This window comes from Ambystoma mexicanum, chromosome 1q, assembly GCF_040938575.1.
Source record: "Ambystoma mexicanum isolate Mex_15411 chromosome 1q, UKY_AmexF1_1, whole genome shotgun sequence".
Taxonomy (NCBI): Eukaryota; Metazoa; Chordata; class Amphibia; order Caudata; family Ambystomatidae; genus Ambystoma; species Ambystoma mexicanum.
Genome location: NC_090922.1, coordinates 909,350,982 through 909,373,788, shown reverse-complemented (window position 1 = coordinate 909,373,788; position 22,807 = coordinate 909,350,982). Strand labels below are relative to the sequence as shown.

General features: G+C 44.7%; 1 protein-coding gene across 1 annotated transcript in view; it reads right to left on the bottom strand.

Moving 5' to 3' along the window:
* Nucleotides 1-316: 316 nt before the first annotated feature.
* Nucleotides 317-22,807, bottom strand: part of LOC138559368 (putative ferric-chelate reductase 1) — a 482,214-nt gene continuing 459,723 nt past the window's right edge. The window contains exon 17 of the mRNA XM_069642735.1: nt 317-480. Within this exon, the coding sequence (XP_069498836.1) occupies nt 317-480 (164 nt within the window). The remainder of the gene's footprint in view (nt 481-22,807) is intronic.

The window sequence follows — 22,807 nt, the reverse complement described above, 5'->3', positions numbered from 1 at the left end:
AGGCCCGCATATAAGGAAAACTTTGGATGGGAGCAATTTGCATTAACAATCTTGCCTACTCTCATTCAAACATATGATAAACAGTAAATGTCAATAACATTGAGTTCTATCCCACCATGTAATTTTCTATTTTTATAACATACATGCAAGTGTATGAACAGAAACAGAACAATACAATCTACAGGAGAATATAGAATAAGAAAACTGTACAAATAGTCTTACGCCTTTGTCTGGTTCTTCATAGGTAGCTGAAAAATAAAAGTGTTATAAGGATTATTGAAAACCTGTCTTCTTTCTTTCATGGAAAAAAAGTAGCTCATGCTGATGTAACTTGGTACTCACTTTTATTTTTTAGATGTGTATTCATCTGAAGAACAATGTATATTAAAGCCTCCCATCCTAGAAATCCGCCCATAACTTTATCCATCCACTTATTTGAAGATGTGTCCATCAGCTGCAGTCCTAGAAAAATGGCAGCCACTGTAGTAGCCACATAAAGAATAATAGGATTAAGAAAAGCCTTTAGCAAAAGCATCATCCTTACCATGCATAGTTAAAGTTGATTAATATAAATATACGTGCTGGTAAACTAGCTACGACCAAGGGCTAAATGATCACTAGGATGAGAGCCACATAAGAATGGATTTATGTTGGTGTTGAGATTCTGGGAGGTCCCACGCCGAGCTATGCTAACCTTGGCCTCCTTCAAGTCTATTTCACTCGCCTAGAGAAACAGTGGCGAACAGGCAAACACAAGGAGTTACGTGGACCATCAGAAAATAGTATACTAGTACATTACTTTAAATAACACGAATGCCCGATGAAACTCCCTCATCTCCTGTGATTTGAACTGTCATAATATCTTTAATGGATAGTCTCATTTCTTTGTTGAGAGATGGCACCTTCCAATATGTCCTGAAGAAAGTCCCTGCTTATCAAGACATTACAGTACCTTTGTTAGTGTTTCTCCTCCTTCAGATATTTATATATATGTGGATACAATTTATCAAAGGTATTGGTAATTTCTGTTGGCTCTGAAACCCCACTACACTACTCATGTTTCAGGAAGGCACCTTCGTTTAGGGCTTGTATTTGTTTGTGTTTAAGCGCATGTAGACTCACAGATGTCCCCCCTATTTCTCTTGTTTGCATTCATCTTAAAAATGGCGTGCCAAGGAAACATGGTATAGAGAGGTACATGACAGGCTTTGATGTAAAACCATGTGCGATCATTGCAGCATGTCTTAGAACCTATTCTTTCTTTTGTAGCACTTTCTTTCTGCAAGGAGCTTTCTCTATTACTAAGACTCTTATTACCTTATTGCCATTATTCAGTGTTGAAAAGGTTTCCATTTCTTTCTGCAAATTGGCCTATTCAGTGGGTGTCCTCAATGGTCTCAATTAATTTGACACCAGCTGGGGAATGGCAGAAAAAGACCACAACAGGTGGGGCGTTCTCCTCTTTTTCTCTGATTGTATCAGTACCCCTTGCATTGCCTCTGTGGATATGTCTCCTTTGATATCTTAGCATATACATGTATGCTGGATGCCAACAGATGGTTTGCAATCATCACAACCTACAGGCTGCCTAGTGAGGCACTCTGTCCTCCAAGAAATAGTCTTACTATGTTTAGGTGCCTTTCCCCGCCTTACTATGTGTGAGAGGAAAAGAAATAAAATAACAGGCAAAACCCCTTGTCGGGGAAAGAGGCACTGAGACCCGGCTGCAAGAGTTCAAAGGATGGTTTATTTCTCCAGCTAGGAAATAACCCAAAAAACTCTCTAACACATTACATCATACATTATATTAGTTAAAGTAACTCTAACAAAAAATACTAAATGGACCCGATTGTCCAGACGGTGTGGTGCTGTAGGTGTGGGTAGCATCTCTTCCTCCTGGTTGGCTGAGTAGCTGACGGATGTCAAACATCTTGTGCTCCATGCAGGTCAGGGTCCGGTCACTGTGGTCACTACCTAAGCTAGTATTGTTTCATACTAAATGACAAATTATTTAAAACATTTTATACTACTTGTCACATTTCTACATGAGTTACACACAATGATTATTGTCAGTACAATTGGGTCATTTGTGGCTTTAATTGAAGGTCTTGACCTTTATTGCGCATGTAAAAGAATCAGGCTATGTTCGCATCTCTTTCTAGGTTTCAAATTCATTAGTGCAAGTAAAAGCATATATAATAATAAAAATGCTTAATGTTAGTAGTGGGTGTGTTGGGTGGATTTCGCAGCACAGGCGAGGGTCTGGCACTTGAACGAAATACCTTACTGGGGGTGCAGGGTCAGGATGGCAATAAATTGTTTTAATGGGGGTGGGTGGCTTGCACGTTTATGAGAACGAATCGAGCAGAAAGTGCTTAGCTCATCTTGGTTCACATGCCGGTTTTCAGGCAAACAGTGATCTCAGAGGAAGAAAACTGTAGCATATTGATTGTTGCAACTTTCTCCAGCTTCAGCGTGAGAATGGAAGCGCAGAGCTTTCCTTCGCAGGGGGAGTGCAAGGGTGGGGGCCAGCCAGCTGCCTGCGTGCCTTGCGTGTGTGTGTCTCTGTCCTTGGCTGCTGCGGTGGAAAGGGGAGCTGAGCATTGCTGTACTATCGCAGTGAGGCCTGTCTATTAAAGATGGAGTCGAAAAGGGGCACAAAAGATGGATGCCCTGTGTCCTGCTCAGTAGTCCCATCTATACAGTAGTCAACCGTAGTTAACTTTACATAAGGGCAAGGGGCAATTCCACTACCGGAGGCACGTGGTCCATGCTTTGTACTGAGGAGTGTACAACGCGAGGGGGCCTGAGGACCCCTTGCTCCCATACATTCCCCCCTTTCATTACATCTAAAGTAACAAACTACTTTATCTCATTCTTTCCGTTCTCCCTTCGGTAGCGCTCAGCTTCAGCCACAGCCTCATCCCAGGCAGGCGTACCCTTTATTGGCACCCATGCTTTACACACACTTCTTAAGCTGTTACCCCTTCTTGCATATTCTTTGGGGGTGACCATTAAGTATATCCCACCATCCCCATCTAAATCTATCCATACCTCGTTATACCACAGAAAGTTTTTTGGTTCTCTAATTCTCTAATGGTAGTGTAATGTAGACTATCAACCACGTCCCCATACTGTCTATGGATGGCAGTCATCCTATACTGTGGTGTGGTGTATTCTCCGGTTTGTACTTGGGCATCTATCATGGTAGCCACCGTTGTCTGTCGTCCCATTGTTACCATCATCATTGCTGAATTAGGCATATTATTTTCACAGAATCTTAGTCCCAGTTGGCACACACAGAATATCAAGAGAAGAAAGACTATGATGGAAATGAGTATCTTTGCTGCGATGTTCACCCACGATGGTATCCAGCTGAACAGGTCGCCGAACCACATGTTGTTATCTATTCCGCTTTCTGCTCTCATCCTTTCTCCTAAATTATGCACTGCTGTTATTACATGTGACAGTGTCCCGTTATCAGCATCGGAAGTTGATACGAACGTGCAACACGCCCCCCCCAATTTTTTTTGCAAACACCACTGTCCATCGCTGTGAGAAGATCTAAGACATATCTGTTTTGCATCGTCATCAGGCGCAGTGCACGGAGCTCTATTTTTATGATGTTGAATCCTTCTTCAGTGTCGTTGGCCAATTGGATGAGCTCCCAGCGTGTTATCTGCAGCCATTTCGCGTTTGCCCTTGCTTGAACGCCTGGTGCTAGGAACGATGCAAAGAATGTTTCTGCAGATGAGAAAAGTTTATACTGCTGTGGGATTTTAGCAAGGAGTTAGGACAATTTGGACGAAATATAATTGGATCTTTTGCTGCGTGACAACTTGGTTTTCAAAGTTTCTTCTGACAATAGTTCGTATGCTGGGGGCTCTGTGATTGTCTCATCGGGTGCTGTCGATGGTTCAGCCGATTGCCCTGCTGCCGATGTGTCAGTCGATTGGCCTGCTGTCGATGTGTCAGCCAAAGGCCTTGCTGTAAACTGGACGTGGCTCTCTGGTATCACCATTAGTGCCTAGTGAAGTGTGGCTAGGGCACAAGTGCCCCTCCAGGATGCTGGGAGATGCAGGTAAGCTCTTTTTCCACTGATCCAGTATATGCCCATTAATGCAGTAGTGCCTTTTTTCATGACTGGCATTATTAAAGTCGCACTGCCGCACGGTTCCCATGTTCACCTTCCCTTCTCCATGGAAGCAAAGCTCGTGCAGTATTTCCTTTTGAATCTTTATAGGTTTCTTCAGGGGTGTGACCCATGTCAGCTTGGTGATATGCTGTGTCCAGATGGAGATGCACGTTTCTTTTGCCCATTCATATGTTTCATCTGGCAGCCCTCGAAGCCCCTCAGCTTTGCATTCAATCGTTTCATCATGCCACTTGTCATCTGCATATCTTGTGCCTTTTATAACGAAAAATGGCTCTTGGAGGCAGATTACTCCTGTCGTCTGCTGGTGCAAGTTTGTTCGTTTTCCAATTTTTCCATAGTGACTGTGTGTGCTTGAAATGTCTTTTTTATTCTACACAGCATCAGATGAATTAAACATTGGACCTCAGACAAGGGTACTTCCTGTGGGATTAACATTTTTGGGGTTCCAGTTGCATGGGGAATAAGTGAGCAAACGTAACAACTTTCATTACTTGCTTGCTTTGCTGCGGCGCTCATGTCTGAATACCATTTGTTTGATTGGTCAGGGTGCCGGGGGTCCTCTATTTCATCTAACCCCAGGTTATGATAAATATCGTATCTGTTTTTTCGCACCCCCCTTTTTCTCCTCCTTCTGTTTTTTAATTGGGTACCAACTAGTGAATATTGCAGCAGGAATATTCTAGACCATGCTTCATTTATGTTGTTCATTGTGACATGTGTGTATTTAGTAGTGGTTTCTGGTGCAGTGTGTGTACGCATGCTTGTATTTCTGGAATCAGTTAACCAATAGTAATCATCATTTACATTCCATCCAAGCTCTATTTCCTTGGCTCCAGTATTATTCAACAATGGAATAGCAGTTTTGTTTACGTGCAATTGTAAAAGGGGCAATGTTATATTTTTATCATTCAATTCAATGTTATAAGTGTCCTTCAAAATAGCCGTTGCTTCAGTCCATATTAGTTTAGAGCCTGGTTTTGTCATATCAGTTCCGCTCCCCCCTTTGTTCATTTCATTTGCCACATATAAAACAACATTATACCAAAAAAGATAAAACATCATTATTGCAAATAATATGGCAGCATATTTTATAACACATTCCAAATTATTTAATCTACTGTCCCTAGTGGCATCCCTATTTCTATCTAACATTTCAGCTTGCTCAGCCATTTCGTCGCATTGGCTCATGTTGAACCTATGTGGGCGAGACAAATTTGTTAAGTCACATGGAAGAAAAATAATTGCAATTATTCATTTCTTTTTCATTTCTTTACTCAGTTAGGCATGTAACTATTCCTTTTCATTTCATCATGGAATAGATTAGGAAAAAACTGAAAAAACAGCACGATTTATATGAAAAGAAAAGGAAAAAAAGAGAGAGAGAGAGAGAGAGAGAGAGAGAAAGAGAGACAAAAATATATAAAACCTTTGCTTTTCCCCTATACTTTCCCTATCTTAAGTTGCAATTGTCATTATGTCAACCTGTGCCAGTGATGGCATCCACACAGTCAGTTTCATTTTTTGGGAGGTGTAACACTGTGTGCCCTTCTTACGTCTGAGAGGTGCACCCAGTATTTTAACACTGTGACCTTGACTGCAGTTGGGGTGCTGTACACTACTGTATATGGACCATGATATCTTGGTGAATTCCACCTTCTTATAAAGTTCCTAATAAGAACTTGCTCCCCTGGCATTAAAGGCCCCTCCGGGCTGTCTGCTGTCGGTATGGAGGTGTCTGTTGCTACATCTTCAGTAAATGGTGAAACAATTTGTTTTGCTATGCTGCGTACTGCGCACGTTAGCTGTGTTAGGTATTCCTTAAACTCTTCTCCCAACACTGTGGCAGCCCTGTGTGCATCAGACGCCCTCCTAACAGGGGAGGGCGACATGTGCATTCTTCTTCCCGTCACGATTTTGTGCGGGCTTAAATGGTGATCCTTGCATGGTTGGTTTCTGAGTTGGAACAGTGCAAGGGGTAGACAATATACCCAATTCTTTTTCAACGTGCTGCATAATTTCTATAAATTGCTTTTGAGCAGCCCGTTGATCCTCTCCACAACTCCATTGGATGATAAATCGAACATAGTTTGTGTTTCACCCCCAGAAGGGAGGTTACTTCTTTGAAGAGGTCATTTACAAATTGCGTGCCGTTGTCTGAACGGATCACGTCACAGATTCCCCACCGTGAGAATACTTCTCGCACATGGAACTTGGCAGCACATTTTGCATCAGGATGGGGACAGGGGCCTGCTTCCACCCACTGTGAAAAAGGGCATACCACCACAATCAAGTATTTTGCTCCGTTACATCTTTCTCCCATATCGGCATAGTCGATATGTATTTCTCTAAATGGAACTGTAGGGCGTGGCAAAGTGCCACGCAGAGTTTGCAATGTCATTCTTGAATTGTAAGTTTGGCATGTAGTACATTCAATCACAAATTTAGTCAAGTATTCGTGTAGATTACGAACAAACCAATCCTCTTGAATATATGAGGCAATGTGTTGTTTTGCGACGTGAGCTGGAAAATGCAGTTGTTGGAATGCTACTTCTAATAATTCTACGGCCATCACTACCTTGCCTGTCGTTTCCTGTCTCCAAATGAGATCTGTGGTTGATTGCTTACACCCTCGTTTTCCCCACAACTCCTGCTCTTCCGGTGGGGCCCTTCTCTGGAGTTCTATCAATTGTGCTATGGGCGTGTTATTGTATGCATCTGTTGGTTGTTCTGCTGTGGTTGTTTTTACAATGTACTCGAATGTTGGTGTCTTATTGAAGTACGAGGCTTCTTTCGCTGCTGCGTCGGCTGCCGCGTTCCCCAATGAGACGGCGTCCGTCTTATGGGTATGGGCTTGGCATTTAACCACTGCTAGTACCGATGGTTCTGCTAAAGCTTCTATTAGTTCATTTAGCAACGTGGCATGTTGTACAGGGGACATGTCTGCTCTTCTGAACCCTCTCCTTCGCCAACGTGACAGCCCTGAGTGAACTGTGGTGGTAACATAAGCTGAATCTGAATATATGGTCACGGCACAACCTTTGGCTGTGTGTAACGCGCTGATTAGCGCAGTCAGTTCAGCTGCTTGTGCAGAGTAATGTGAGGGGAGGCGTTTTTGCACAATCACTTCATATGTGTCTTCTTCCATGCGCACTAGCGCCATCCCCACATGTTTCTCTCCTGTCTCTGAATTTATGGATGCTGACCCATCTATAAAACACATTTCACCTTCTGTAAGGGCGTTTTTGCTTGCTTTGGGAATGTCATCGCCCTCTCCCTCGTATGTGCTACAATCGTGTTCCTGTAAATCCTCAGTTGTGCATGGCTCTGTAATAAAGGTAGCTGGGTTCACTGTTTTGCATCTGACCACATGTACATTTGGACTTGATATTATTATTTCATAAGCAGAGGCTCTCTGTGTTGTGAGGGTAGATTTTGATCTTTCCAAGATAGAAAATAACGAATGTTCCGCATATAGCGTCACTGAACATCCCATTACGATCGTAGCACTTTTCTCATTGGCGAAGAACGCTGCAGCGAGGGCCTGTTCGCAAGCGAAATGTCCCTGCATTACTGGGTCTAATATTCCACTGTAGTACTCTAATGGTTTGTGGCCTAGTGATGTCTTTTGTGTCAATACTGCTGTCATTAATGTTCCATTGCTGTGTGAAAACAGGAAAAATTCCCTTTCATAATCTGGATTTGCAAGGACTGGGGCGTCTGAAATAAGGTCTTTTAATCGAGAGAATTGAGCAATTGTCTCCTGTGTCCATTTTATTGGGGCTCTGTTCTTTTGTGCTTCTTTTAGTGCTTGTAGCATTGGCCATGTATATGCTGCGTAATCGAGGATCCATGCTCGGCAATTGTTACATATGCCTTGAAATTTCTGCATGTCCTTCACTGTTTTTGGTATGATAATGTGTCGAATGGCTGCTGCTCTGTCTGGTAATATTCTTTTTCCGTCATTAGATATTTGCTGGGCGAGATACACAACGTCAGCAAGGCAGTATTGTAACTTTCATTTGTCCACCTTGTATCCCTTGGCAGCCAATACGTTAAGCAGTGTTATCGAGTCTTCTCTACACTCTTCTTCTGTTTTGCTGCAGACGAGTAAATCATCTACGTACTGTATTATGGTTCTCCCTACATCTATGTTGCCAATGTCTTCTCGTAGTACTCTGTTAAAAATGCTTGGGTTTTCGCAATACCCCTGTGGGAGTCTGTGATGTTCATATCTGTTTCCTAATGTAAAAGCTGTAAGGTACTGTGACTCTGGTGCGAGTGGCACAGAGAAAAAGGCATTTTTCAGATCAATGACAGTGAAGCAAGTTGCTTCTTTTGGTATACTGCACAATATTGATGACGGGTTAGGCACTAAAGGGAACTCTTTTTGGATGACGTCATTGAGTGGGCAGAGGTCCTGACCATTCTCCACGCCCCTCCTTTTGCTTTCTTAATCGGAAAAATCACTGTGTTGCATGGGGAAGTTGATGGCACTAAAATCCCTTGGCTTAGGAGTGCATTCACTGTTTTTCTAATACCTTCCTCTGCTTCTTTGGATAGTGGGTATTGTTTCACTCTGGGTGGGAGGGCACCTGGTTTCAGTTTTATTTTTATGGGAGTACCTCATGCAACAATCCTACATCGTGTGGTCCCGTGGTCCAAATTTCAGGTGCTACCCTGGCCATGTCTTCTTCAAATATTGTCAGTGGGGCCTTTATGTTAGCCATGAGTGGGTTGTGTATTATCTCTGTATTGAATCATAATGTCACATGGTATGCTTATTTCCATTATTATTTCTCCATCCCATTCGTAGTCAGTAAACAATTCTTCATCAGTAATATCTTTTAGCATTATGTTTGGCTCTATGCATAGCACACTTCTCCACTCGCGTCCTTGCGTGTCCAGGCCTATGACTGCAATGCGTTTGTTGGAAACTTGAACTGCCTCAATGTCTATAGACATAATTGTGCCTGGCACTACATATGTTGGTGTGATTGGGTGGAATATGAAATCGGATGGTATTCTCCACTCTTTTTGTGTTATTTCAGGCACTACTCGGGCTAATACCTGTATTCCATAGACAAACATGTCCATGTCAATGGGAATCCCTCTTAATGCAACTTCCTTTGTAATCGTACTTATTAGCAAGAGTGCCCGTATGGGGCATACTCCTGGCGTTGAGCACACTATTCCTCTTTCATTAAAGGCTATGGTCATGTTTAACTTGCTGAGTAGGTCTCGTCCCATCAAATTGATTGGCGCGTCTTCGTAATACAATAAGGGTGCACGCACTGTTTTTCCCCCCACTGTTACATCAAGATCTTTTGTATAAGGAACTTTTAAAATAGCCCCAGAGAACCCCTCTCGTCTCCAAATTTCTTCCCGAGAGCTGAAACCGCCCTTCCATGAGGCATGATTTTTCTGCTCCAGAGTCTACCACAAAGATAAACTGCTTGTTTCCTATCTCTGCCGCCACTAGTGGTTCCTCATTTGCACTTTGTGTGGTGGATAGGACTTGACACGCAAGTGCTCCCTGTGGGCTGTCCTAGTCTTGGTATCTTTGCTGACCTCGCATTGAAAAAATGTTGTCACCCACGACCGTTACGCCGCGGTATGGTGCTGGGGCACCGTTTGCAGCTGCTGCAAAAGGGTTTTTGTTTATGTTTCCTACTGGGTTTTGTCTCGCCATGAGCTGTAGTGCGTTTTGCTGTTGTGGCTGCTGCAGCTGTTGCTGCTGCTGTGGTGGGGCTGGCTGTCTCTGTTGCATTTGGGGGTCATAGCAGTATTGATCCTGTTGTCCCCCCCTCCCCATTGGAGCTCCACAAGGGCTACCTGGGTGTGAGCAGCCCCACCCCTGTTCATTGTTCATGGGCTGTTGTTGCTGCTGTTGAAAATACCCTGATGGTCGCATTCTACAATCTCGTGAATAATGTCCCCATCTTCCACAATTCCAACACGACCCCTGTTGTCCTCCCCTTGGTCCTTGCCCACCATACCCTCTGTTTCCCATTCCTCCGTATCCTCCCCTTTGTCCGCGGTACCCACCTCTTCCTTGGGCCGGCCTGTTCTGCCACTGCGATCCTTGGCATGGTTGTTCCTCTCCGTTCCACTGTCCTTGGTCCTCTCCAACCCACTGTGCCTTCCTCCCGCGTTTTCTTCTCCTTCGTTTCCTCTGTCTGCTGTTGCACTGGCAGTAATGGCGGCGACCTTCACTAATTTCGTCTGTGCTAATTTCACTTCGTCAGCCAGCCTCTTTTGCGTGGCCTCCTTTTCCTTCTCTTTGATCCTCCTCCAGTGGTGTACAATTATGCTCTGAATTTCAGGCCACCCTTTGGCTTCGATCCCAGCTATTTTGTCCAAGGCCTCCTGCACCTCTTTCGGCAACCCCTTTTTAATGATGAAATAGAATAAAGCTGTTGATTGATTCCATGCCGTACCAGTTTTGCTTCTCCATAAATCTTGCACTCTCAAAATGAATTGCGCAGTATCCTCGTTCTCCTCCATCGTACACTGCATCACTGCATGTAAATCTGGAACGTCTGGAAATGCACACCGCAATGCATCCACACTTGTGCTCGAACATTGTTAAATGGTGATCCATCGTGTCGGTCACAGCTCATTGTTACTCCCGGGAACCCTGCCCTTTCCCAGATTGTGTCTGCTTGGTCCCCGATTGCTGAAACTAATAGACTTTTTTCATCACCTATAGCTAACGGCACACCTGCCGTGTTTTTCTCAAATACATGTATCCACTTACCTGCCCCTCCCATCAGTGGGGGGAGGAGTTTTAACAGGTTGGTTTTGTCCATTTGGGCCCACGGAAGGTAATTTGGCCTACCTGCTCCTTTATGTATCAGTGGCATCTGTATTTTTTGTTTCTTTCCCGTTCTGCTTGTCTTCCCTTTTTTCGCTTTACTTACCAATATGTTTCCTATCCTCCCTGTTCGTTGTCTTAATCTACCTTGCCATAATGGTGGCGATAGTGTGTCTGGGTAACGGTGGTTTGGCAGCGGGGATCCTTCCGCGGCAGCTGCCTCTTCGTATTCATCTAAATCGTCCCATATTTCTTCTATTTCTGACTCTAACTCGTTATTATCCTCCCAGTTTTCCTTGGGTACACTTCCTGGTCTTCCACTCTGGTCTCCACTTTGTTGACTCTCTGGTGTATCTGGGCTTATAATTCTCACTGGCTTGTTATTCAATTGGAACAGGAACTGTCCTGACTGCCACTCTTGTTCTTGCCTCGGCTGTGATGACATCCCTTGGGATTCTATATACTGTCCTGATACCGAGGCTGCTGGGGTTGCATTGCTTGCTGCCCCGATCGGAGGTGTGCGATCTGTCAATGACAGCGCGGGTACCTCCCCTCCCCCTGGCAGCATTTGCCCTTTGTCACATAAAGCTCTTAACCATGTTATTTCCATTTGTGCTTGTGTTAGCTGACGGTCCAAATCACCTGTTAAACGTGCTATATCCACGGGAGGCGCACTTGTGGGGCCATACAGGCCTCCTTTGTCATATGGTGGAGGTTTGGGGGCTGTTGCCCCGCTCTGGGTAGTGGCGGTGGGCGGTATATACAGGGGTTCACTAAACCCTACCGCTGGCCTAGTCATTAAGGGATTGATTTTTGTTACTTCGTTTTCGGTTGTAGTTGTTGGGCATTCCCCTTTTGGTGTCCCACCTACTTCTTCAGGTTTTTTTTTGCTTTTCCGTCATTCTTTTTTTACCTACCTCTGCCGTGGGGGAAACTTCCTCAAACATTCCCCATAAATCTAACACTTCTGTCCGGTTCTGTAACTGTTTCCCTTTGTATCGCGCTAGAAAATGTGTTGATACTAAGTCCAACACTCTTTTATCAAATGATCGTCCTTCTGGCCAAATTGGTGTAACCCCTTCTCCCTTTATCTCAGTGATCCACTGATCGTGATACTTCTGTATCCTGTCGCTATAAAGTGGAAGGTGCTGGCAAATATGTGCTAATGGTGTTACTCCCACCATGGCAATGTTTCTTTTCCTTTCTTGTGTATTCTAGTACCTTTGAATCTCTTCCCACCTTTAACTTGGTATATCAGTTACAATATGTAGTAATAATACGTTATTTATCAATGCCCACAATTACCATATGTCACATTAGCTTTCTGAGAGGTGTTACCTGATCACCTCTCACAGTTTATTTCTTCTGCTTTACCTTGTATCGATCACAAATTACTTGTGTTAAAATACTTTATCGTTTTCAACAAGACATATACATAAAAGCAGACCAACAAACATATAATTATGCAACATACACATGCACTGCCTATGCGCGTTTGTTTTTTCCCTATTCCCGTTACTGACCCTGTTTTCTCTTCTTCCCTATACTACCTACTATTTAGCATTCACTCCCCACCTCTTTCACCTTTATTATGTCTCAAGATTTCTTACTTCCACGGAAAAAGAATATTCTAAAAACTACTCCGAGACTACACGAGACCCCTACTATTTTTCTCTTTATCTCTATTCTGCACTTGGTCGGGACAAATGCTACGCGGCGCCGCCTTCTAGCCCCTACAGGCTAGGATACCACTTCTCTTCTTCTTCTCACTTCTTAAAACACCTAATGGCCATATAAAGGATAGATCAGAAAAGCCTCACCGTCACTCACGCAGACCCTATTCTTGGCTACCTTCCCTTTGTTACTAATTCCCTTTTTCTCGTATTTCCCCCTTACCTTCCTTTGGGGTCTTTGCAACCGGGACTCCACGTGTTCAGTCAGGTACTCCGAGGGTCACCGCTCACGGCCGGACCTCGCTCAGGTCCGTCCCCCAACCAAGCCGTGGCCTGCTTTGGCGAGCAGCTTTTTTCAAACGGGTATTTGTCAACCGGGAACCCTTGACCCTTTCTTCTTGGTGTGCACAGTCTGGTCAACCGCAGAGGCAATGGTTCTGCTGGGGGGCGTCCTGGATCTCGCTGCCGGGCGGTGCAGGCCTCAAGGCACCTCTCTAAATCACGCCGCGGGTCACCAAAAATGTAGGTGCCTTTCCCCGTCTTACTACGTTTGAGAGAAAAAGAAATAAAATAACAGGCAAAACCCCTTGTCGGGGAAAGAAGCACTGAGACCCGGCTGCAAGAGTTCAAAGGATGGTTTATTTCTCCAGCTAGGAAATAAGCCAAAAAACTCTCTAACACATTACATCAGTGCCAACATTTACATTAGTTAAAGTAACTCTAACAAAAAATACTAAATGGACCCGATTGGCCAGACGGTGTGGTGCTGTAGGTGTGGGTAGCATCTCTTCCTCCTGGTTGGCTGAGTAGCTGACGGACATCAAACATCTTGTGCTCCATGCAGGTCAGGGTCCGGTCACTGTGGTCACTACCTAAGCTAATATTGTTTCATACTAAATGACAAATTATTTAAAACATTTTATGCTACTTGTCACATTTCTACATGAGTTACACACAATGATTATTGTCAGTACAATTGTGTCATTTGTGGCTTTAATTGAAGGTCTTGACCTTTATTGTGCATGTAAAAGAATGAGGCTATGTTTGCATCTCTTTCTAGGTTTCAAATTCATTAGTGCAAGTAAAAGCATATATAATAATAAAAATGCTTAAGGTTAGTAGTGGGTGTGTTAAGTGGGTTACGCAGCACAGACGAGGGTCTGGCACTTGAAAGAAATACCTTACAGGGGGTGTAGGGTCAGGATGGCAATAAATTGTTTTAATGGGGGTGGGTGGCTTGCACGTTTGTGAGAACGAATCGAGCAGAAAGTGCTTAGCTCATCTTGGCTCACATGCCGGTTTTCAGGCAAACAGTGATCTCAGAGGAAGAAAACTGTAGCATATTGATTGTTGCAACCTTCTCCAGCTTCAGCGTGAGAATGGAAGCGCAGAGCTTTCCTTCGCAGGGGGAGTGCAAGGGTGGGGGCCAGCCAGCTGCCTGCGCGCCTTGCGTGTGTGTGTGTCTCTGTCCTTGGCTGCTGCGGTGGAAAGGGGAGCTGAGCATTGCTGTACTATCGCAGTGAGGCCTGTCTATTCAAGATGGAGTCGAAAAGGGGCACAAAAGATGGATGCCCTTTGTCCTGCTCAGTAGTCCCATCTATGCAGTAGTCAACCGTAGTTAACTTTACATAAGGGCAAGGGGCAATTCCACTACCGGAGGCACGTGGTCCAAGCTTTGTACTGAGGAGCGTACGACGCGAGGGGGCCTGAGGACCCCTTGCTCCCATACATTGGATGCCAACAGATGGTTTGCAATCATCACAACCTACAGGCTGCCTAGTGAGGCACGCTGTCCTGCAAGAAATAGTCTTACTATGTCTGACTCATTCTTCTGACCCTGCCCTCTGCCCTTGACACTGATACACATGCCACCCTGCATTACTGCATGGAGCAGTCCTTTGGTACCAAAGACAGTGCACTTGGGTGGATCTCTTCTTGGCTCTGTGATGAATATACCTGCATCCACTGCATTGCACCTTTTTCCTGAACCTCCCAGGCCCATGCGGATTACATGCAGATTGTGTTCAAGCTAGGAGGGGATCACACTCTTGCCTCCATCTTCATAGGGTCATGGCTCTTGTTTGCCCAGAACTAGATGCTCATCAACAAGCTCTGCCTGAGCATGCACCAAGTGAAGTACTTTACTTGGCTCTCCTTCTTTGCCTTTTGCTTGTCTTCATCCATGGGCTGTCCTCTCACCTTGGTATCAGTGGCTTGGATTATAGGGGTTCATTTTGATGGTTCTCTCTCCTTCATCCCAAAGTTCATAGAGTTCTCTAAGAAATCATACTTCCAGATAATGTGCTCAAGCACTTTTTCCCTTTTGTATTTGTAGTTGTTTTATTTGTAATGCGCACCTAGCCCTGGGGCATCTGGGCGCATGATTTCAAGGGAGTGGTTACAAAAAGGTTACACACATTCAAAAACAACTTTCCATCAGGAGACAGTACATCTTAATGATACATAAAGCAGAACCTGAATACAAAGGAACAAGATAAAAAGTACAACAGCAATGTAAAAATAGTTACAAAAGAAGATCCTGGTAATTAGGTATACTACAGCATATGCCCAACAATAAGAGTATCTGGATACAGTTAGGGAGGGCAGGATAAGGAGGTGCAAATGGAAGTCGCACCTTCCCATGGGAGGCCAAAGTGGTTTAGAGCGATGAGGCTGAAGCATCAAGTTCATGGAGCCAAAGTTTAGTTTAGTTTTTAAAGGAGTGGATAGAAGGATCTGGTCTGAGAGTGTTGGGTATGGAGTTCCATAGTTTAGCGGCGAGGACTGGGAAACTGGAACCTCTGGCTGTCTGAAGCTTGTAGCTGGGAATAGACAGTGTGTGTACATGGGCAGACCTCAGGGGTCTTGTTGCGGTGTGTCACAAGAAGCGACTGGACAGGTAAGAAGGTGCCAGGTTGTTCTGGGCCTTGTGTGTTAGAACAAGGGCTTTGAGAGATATGCAGAGTGCAATAGGTAGCCAGTGAAGATTGTGTCTTGTGTCAGAGATGTGTGATCGCCTCTGTACATTAAGTGCAGCCCTGGTGGCATTGTTCTGAGTGACCTGTAACTTGTCCAAGTATCTTTGGCTGGTACCTTAGTAGAGGGCATTACAGTAATCAATTTTGGACATGATGAGGGTTCTGGCGATGATCGTACAATTGTCGGTTGTCAGGAAGGGTCTGCAGGCGACGATGAGTTTGTAGGTGTAGGATGAAGCTGAAACAACCGCATTGGTTTGTCTGTTGAGAGACAGTGTAGAGTCTAAGTAGATGCCAAGTGTTTTAGTGATATTGGACACTTTGATAATGTTCCCGTCAATAGTAAAGGATTTGTACTGTGGGTCAAGTTTGGAAGTTTGGTGGGGGAGCCTAGAATGAGTAACTCTGTTTTTTCATCATTAAGGCAAAGCCCATGATGTGCCATCCAGGCTTGGATGACTGTGTAGACTGCATTGAGTGCTTTGGTGCCAGTTACATAGTCGCCTGTGATAGGGATGAGTATCTGGGTGTCATCCGCATAGTTGGTGTAAGAGACACCTAGATAGTCAAGTATATCGAAGAGCGGTTTAGTAAACACATTGTTCAATGTGGGAGATACTCAGGATACTTGTGGGACTCTACATGGGACGTGTGCTGGTTCAGTTGCGGCTGCGGCTGGTTCAGCTGTAATTTTACCAACAAGGTAATAAGAGCCTTGGTCATGTTTAGGATTAATACCTGCAACCGTTTCTACCTTGGTCTCTCCAAGACTCTTCTTTACCAGTTACAAGTCAAACAAAACAAAGCAGCCAGGCGTATTCTTGGTCTGAAGCCCACAGATAACAATATACCTATCTTGAAATCTCTTGCCTTCTCTGATGTTCCTGGAACCAGTTGCACTTGGTGATTTGCTGTTCTGAATTGTCTTGCACTTAGCTAGCACTTCCACCGATTCCTTAACTTACGGTGCTAAGAAGTGACTATGTTCACAGTTGTGACCTAATAAATCCTTAATACCTAATTATATAAAAAGTGTATTTTGGTTCTTGAATTTAAACAAAAAGTTAAAGAAAGGCACGATTGGCGAGCACATCCTTCAGTAACTTGCATTCCCTACAAACACAGAGATTGGGTCTACATGAGTGATCAAGCACTGGGATGGATGGTAAGTTCCAATCACTAGTGAATATAGTGGTAATATTGCCTATTTCTGCAGGAATTCTGTTCAAAAAGAGAAAAAGTTGATTTTGTGTCACTCTGGTAGAGGTGACATCAAACCAATTACTTTTTAATTATTGTTTGGTTTTGCTGCCACAAATTCTAGCCTATCCTATCCAACATTCCGGGTCATACAACATAGTGACCTGAACGTTAGAATGGCAATCCCACAGTGCTTAGCTTCTCCATCAGAAAGACTTGACTCTGTCTCCCTAATCTCTATGAGATGTTTCTGTTCTCAGTTGTACCAGGTGGGTTTATTGGATTGAAGCAATATCGGGCATTGTCAGTTTTAGGTAATGGAGTATTTTCTATTTTTGTATAAGATAATTGAGTTTGCTTACCTTCAAGAATAATTTTCCGTGCAGTTACTGCAGCCTCCAGTGCTTTATGTCCCAAACATCCAATATTCCAATGGGTTGTTCACAGCATATAAGTGTAAGTGGGTGACCTAAAGTCTGTATTGGTCCTAAATGCAGTAATTCCATGCAAGGTTGTGTTCTAAAACAAAAACGATCTTGAAGGATAGTTCCTTTTATATCTAGAGTGTTATGTACACCATATGGGTTGTGCTATAATTATAGGTTTTACATTTCTCTAGGGTTGAATGCACAAAAAAGTAAGAAACATTCATTTGGGTTTCAGTAACAGTAAAGGCGTGTTAAAGAAATGCCACTCCATCGTAGCAATTTTAAATTATGATTAAAGCCAATGGGCTTCATTACAAGTCAGGAGTGCAGTACAAATAAAAGTGTACATTTTCAGTAACACAGATTGACCGCCACGTTACTCCACTACCAGATTCTGTGTTTTCAGTGAAAAAAGGAGAAAAATCCCCTGCACTTGGTGAAAGTTTCTCTTCCACTTCACTGCAAATAAATAGCGGATTTACCACTGGTAGAATTACCTGCCTTGGTTGATACTCCAAATCCACAGGTAGTCATAAGGACTCTATGAATGGGGACTAACTATACCAAATGGCCACTCATAATCTGGCAGATTTACCGCCAGACCCAATGGCAGTAACGTCACCAGAGTTGGCAGTATTTCAATGGGACATACTGTCAAACTAATAATCAGCCCCAATAAGGTAATTAAGCAAGAACTAGCAAAGCCAATAGTTTGGCTGGTGTCTAGTCACTGTGTAGATGTTTGTCAGTTACTGGTAAGATATGCAGCAGGCAACCCACACCATCTGCCAACATTGCCCAGTGCGTAAAACCTTTTGACAGTTAGTGCCATAATATGTTTGCCCCCCCTGGTCATATGAACACTGTTTCTCTCAGATACCAGGTATTTCCATCAAAAGCCCCAGTGTGACAAATTATGTTCCAGGGCAGCAGGGGTGAACATCGGTTTCTAAACCATCAATCAGCCCCACACCGCTAGTACACCAGAAGGGATGTGAGCAGATTGGAATAACAAGTTAATTATAAACCTCCTTGTCCAGTTTTGGTAACATGGACGGAATAGCAGGTTTATCTCCGAAAGGTCGTGTTTCGTTGGTTAGTTACAACACATGAAAATACAAGTATTACCCAATGATAAAAGGGACTGTCCAGTCATGTTTGTATAAAAAATAACAACTATATTTATGTCACAACAGATGGTTTTAGCAACACTGAAAAATACAACCCACCCTGTAAAGGAATGCAGAGGACAGACAGTTTCAAAGAAGGAAAAGGGATGCACTTTGTATACTGACAGGAGGGTAGTTGGTATGATAAATATCAACAACAGTTTAAGATTTCTTGGCTTCAGCACAAAGGGAGCAATGCTTCGTAAAATGTCTCTAGGCTGCTTCTGGGAAGGATGAGGGGGACAGAACCACAATGTACCTTGTGCTGTAGGTGTTCTTAGTGCTTGACAGGGTCAAGTAGTCTTTAGGGTGCTTTGCAGACTTCTGTGGCAGGTTAAGATGTCTTTAAGGGATGGTGGCTTGACAACGGTCAGCATTGCCATCGGTTGCAGATTGAGGAACTGGACGGGCTCAGAAATGTCCTTCAAGGCGGACGTGGTGATGCTTCCTGAGGCACTTCTAGCTTCTTCAATTAGCTGGTGTTGTCCTTTAAGGAAGGCGCAAAGCTGAGGAGCGTGTTGCATGCAGCTGCCTTGTCCCTGGTTGTAGGGTCAGAGACCTTCTGGCACTTCCTATCCAGGAAGATTGCTGCAGAGCCTAGCAGGACACACTGTGTGCTGGCTGGGTACTGGTTCTTGAGCTTCTGGAGGGTCCTCTGACTTCTGTATTGCCCGTTGTTCCATGGGAGATGCTTAGGGGAGGGATTGTGCTTCCTCTTTGGATGTCCTGGCCTTCATTCACTGGCAGAACCTATAAGGTAGACTGTACCTTCAGCCAGGGTCCAAGAATGAGTTCTTTCTTAATTCTTGAGAAGTCTGAAAATGAGCTGCCAAAGGAAGGGCTCCGCCCTCTTTTAAAGCTATGTGGGCCACATTGATTGGTCTGGGCAAAGCCTACCTTAATGAACCAATCCTGGGGTCCCTATCAACAATCTCCTGTATGCATGAGATCATAACCAGAGTGCTTTACAACATGCAAGTTAAAGTGGTGAACACTTGTGATAATAAATCCAACCCATCTTCCTGTCTGTTGTTGATCAAAAAGCCTCTCTGGTCAATGGATCTCTCTCTGGGTTCGGATTAAAGTGGCAGGTCTCCCTTGAAGCTGCAGCGAGACCAAACTTTCTGATGCAGTCCCAGACATGACAGATCACTGTCATTGATACTGAAGGCAGGATCTGGCTTCAGATTGAAATAGTTGCATATGAAAGGTTGTTGGGCTTCCTGTGTCCTTTGTTAACCTCTACAGCAGTGGTCTTCAAACTTTTTTGGCCGGGGCCCCCCTGAGCAAGATTTGAGCAGGTCGGGACTCCCCAGAAATGCCAAATGGACAGTATGTATTGCGCGCCGTCACCTGCTCCCATCACAGTTGCTGGGCTCCCTCATCCCACTCCTACCCAGTCCCTGGTCTCTCCCCACCCCATCACACAGCCTGGGCTCTCCCTACTCTGCTCCCACCACTATCCCATGGTTCCCGCCCATTGTGCTCCCACCATAGTCCCTGGGTTCCCCCCATCCCGTTCCCAACACAGTCTGTGGGCCAGTGGCGGCTGGTGATTTTTTTAAGTGGAGGGGCATAACTTTTTCCCCCAAAAATGCGACCGAGCATAGTGAGGGAGCCCGAACCAATAAAGGGGGGTTCGGGGGGGTTTCCCCCTGTGGATTTTTGTTAAATAATGGGTTCAAATGTTGCATTGTAGAGCACACTTTTAACAAAAAAATCGGTACATAAACAAACAGTTTGCAAATGGTGCTGGGGGGCTCAGGGGGCAGGCATGGCATTTTATACTGGACATCTATAATAGATGTCCAGTAAAAAGATACCATCCCTGTCTCCTGGGCCCCACTGGGCCTAACACAATCAACATGATTATGTGTGTATGCAAGGCGCTGCACATTCATACAGCAATCACTCTATCATTCACACGAGCATCCATCACCATACACTAACTCATAACATAAGCATACACGCATCCATACACATGTTTAAATAAAAACAATGAACATAAACATACCTTCTGCATTGGCCTGCATGTGGGTGCTGAAACGCCCTGCTCCAGGCTGCTCTGTCCGTATGTGCAAGGAGGCGCAGGAGCTCCCCCTCGGACATACAGAAATGCAGTGCCCCAGCCAGCATTTCCAATGATCTATGCAATGCTGGTGAAGCAAAACACCCCAGCACTTGCATGGCTCAGTGAGCATGTGCGGCTGGGGAACTAAACGGAACTGTCAAAGGGAAACAGTGTTTCCCTTTGACAGTTCAGCCAGCCCAGGAGCACTCCATCAGCTGGAAAAAGCAGCTGAGGGAGTGCTCACTGTTTCACTGGGCTGGCTCCTTAGCTCCTCCATAATGGGTGAGGGGCCACTGGGTGGGCGTCCCCTCACCATTATGGATGAGCCGCCAGGCTCGTACTGGCCTATAGGGCAATGCCTGTACCAACAATGTAAAATGCTAGTGTGGGCCAGTTAAAATGGGCCACCATTTTGGCCAATGTGGACCAGGTTTATGAGTTACTTAACTATGCAGTTAGTAATTTTGACCATTGTTGCTGAATATATCACAATTTACATACATTTTAACACAAAGCACCCCCTTGGGTACTATTGAAACTGTGGGACTCATTACAACCCTGGTGGTAGCTGTGCCGGTAAAACCGACACGGCTGCCGCTGGAGTTGTATCCGGGTCCGCCACCCGCGAATGGGCAATTACCGGGTCATGTCGAGTTAGGCAGACCTGATAATTGCCCTTTCGCGGGTGCCGGTACCGGTAGATCCCCATTCCCATCTGAGTCCCATAGGGCTCAATGGGAATGGGGAGCTTGGATGCACCGGCACTGTTAATAATGGTGCCGGCGCATCCGACGAGCTGTGCTCATGGGTACCGCACGGCCAGCCAGGTCAGACCTGGCCGGCTGTCAGGCACCCGCGAGCACAACTCGTACAACCAGCACCGTTGTTACCGTACCGCCATAGTTGTAATGAGCCCCAGTCTGTGACCAAAGGACAACTTTTTCATTGTTGCCTGAGACACTGAGACAGTTTCATGCTTCAACCCGACCATGTGAGCCACCCCTGCCCATTTCCTCCAATCCAAAAAAATAAAAAATAAAAATAAAAGATTTACAAAAAAAAAATTCTTGCTGAGCTCTCAGGTCCCACAGGGATGCACCCGCGTGAATACTGCTGCTCTACAGCCAGGCCCCAATTCGGCCTGTTTGAAGTACCCTCTAATTGGTGTGGTAATCACTGCCACCAGCGGTAGGGCTGAACTAAAGAGCAGGGTGGACCCATGGAGCCTTTGTTAGTTAATCTGGCTGCCCATGGTAGGGGGAAGCTTGGTTCTCCTCCTGGAGAGGACATAGTGCACTCCTGGCTGTCACATTCCTACTAAAGATGACAGGGTGTATTGTGCCTGTAGGCTGTGTCCACCTAGAGTATACAGGCCTATGTGTTTGCTGCAATGTAAGCATAGGAAAATGTGTGTGGATTAGACCCACACATTTTCCTGAGGTTGGACTACCATCATTCCATTTAATTAAACCTTTAAAAAAAGCCACGCAAGCACATACCCACCATGCGGATGGTCAAATTCCTCACACCCAAGACTTTCACTATTTCCATTCAACAACCAAATATTAACAACATTGCTGAGGAAATGGTCTCTTAGCACAGCAATGACAAAGTCTATTATGCCAAGCTAGTACAGCTGTGCTAATTTGTACTATGGTCACTGAAGAAGTCTGGTTGGTATTATGCTCAGGTAGCACACCAGTGCCTGATTTCAGTTTCCCCATTGAGCAACATGAGCTATTAATCCATAATGCTCATTTGGCACAGAAGTGCACGTTTCCATTGCGCCCATATAGAACAGTGTTGCCTGATTGCTTTATTGACATATATCACAGTAAGGCATGTCTCAATAATGAACAATTAGCATAGAGGTAACGATTCCATTATACCTAGCGAGGACAGGAAGACCATCAACACTTATACCCAGTTAGCACAGCACTGCCAGATTCAATGATTCCACGTTAGCAAAAACCGGCCAGATCCTTTTACACCCTGCTAGCACTGTAAGAACAGAGTCAATAATTCAAACGTAGCAATGTGAGGCCACATTCTAGTATGCATAGTAAGAACAATAAAGCCAGATGACATTATTCCGAATCACTGGCATAATTCCAGTGGAAGTGGCTGGTGTGTTGATGCCATCATCAATAGCCCAGCTCCATGGCTGTATGAAGTCATTTTTGGTTTCTTCTCTGTTATAAAATAGTTTGATAGGTTCATGGGCTGGCTATAGAACTCGGTAGCTAGCAGGTCACTTTCTTCACTCTAAACCAATCCTTTGTGTCAATGGGCATTCGGCACAGCATGTAAACTGCAGA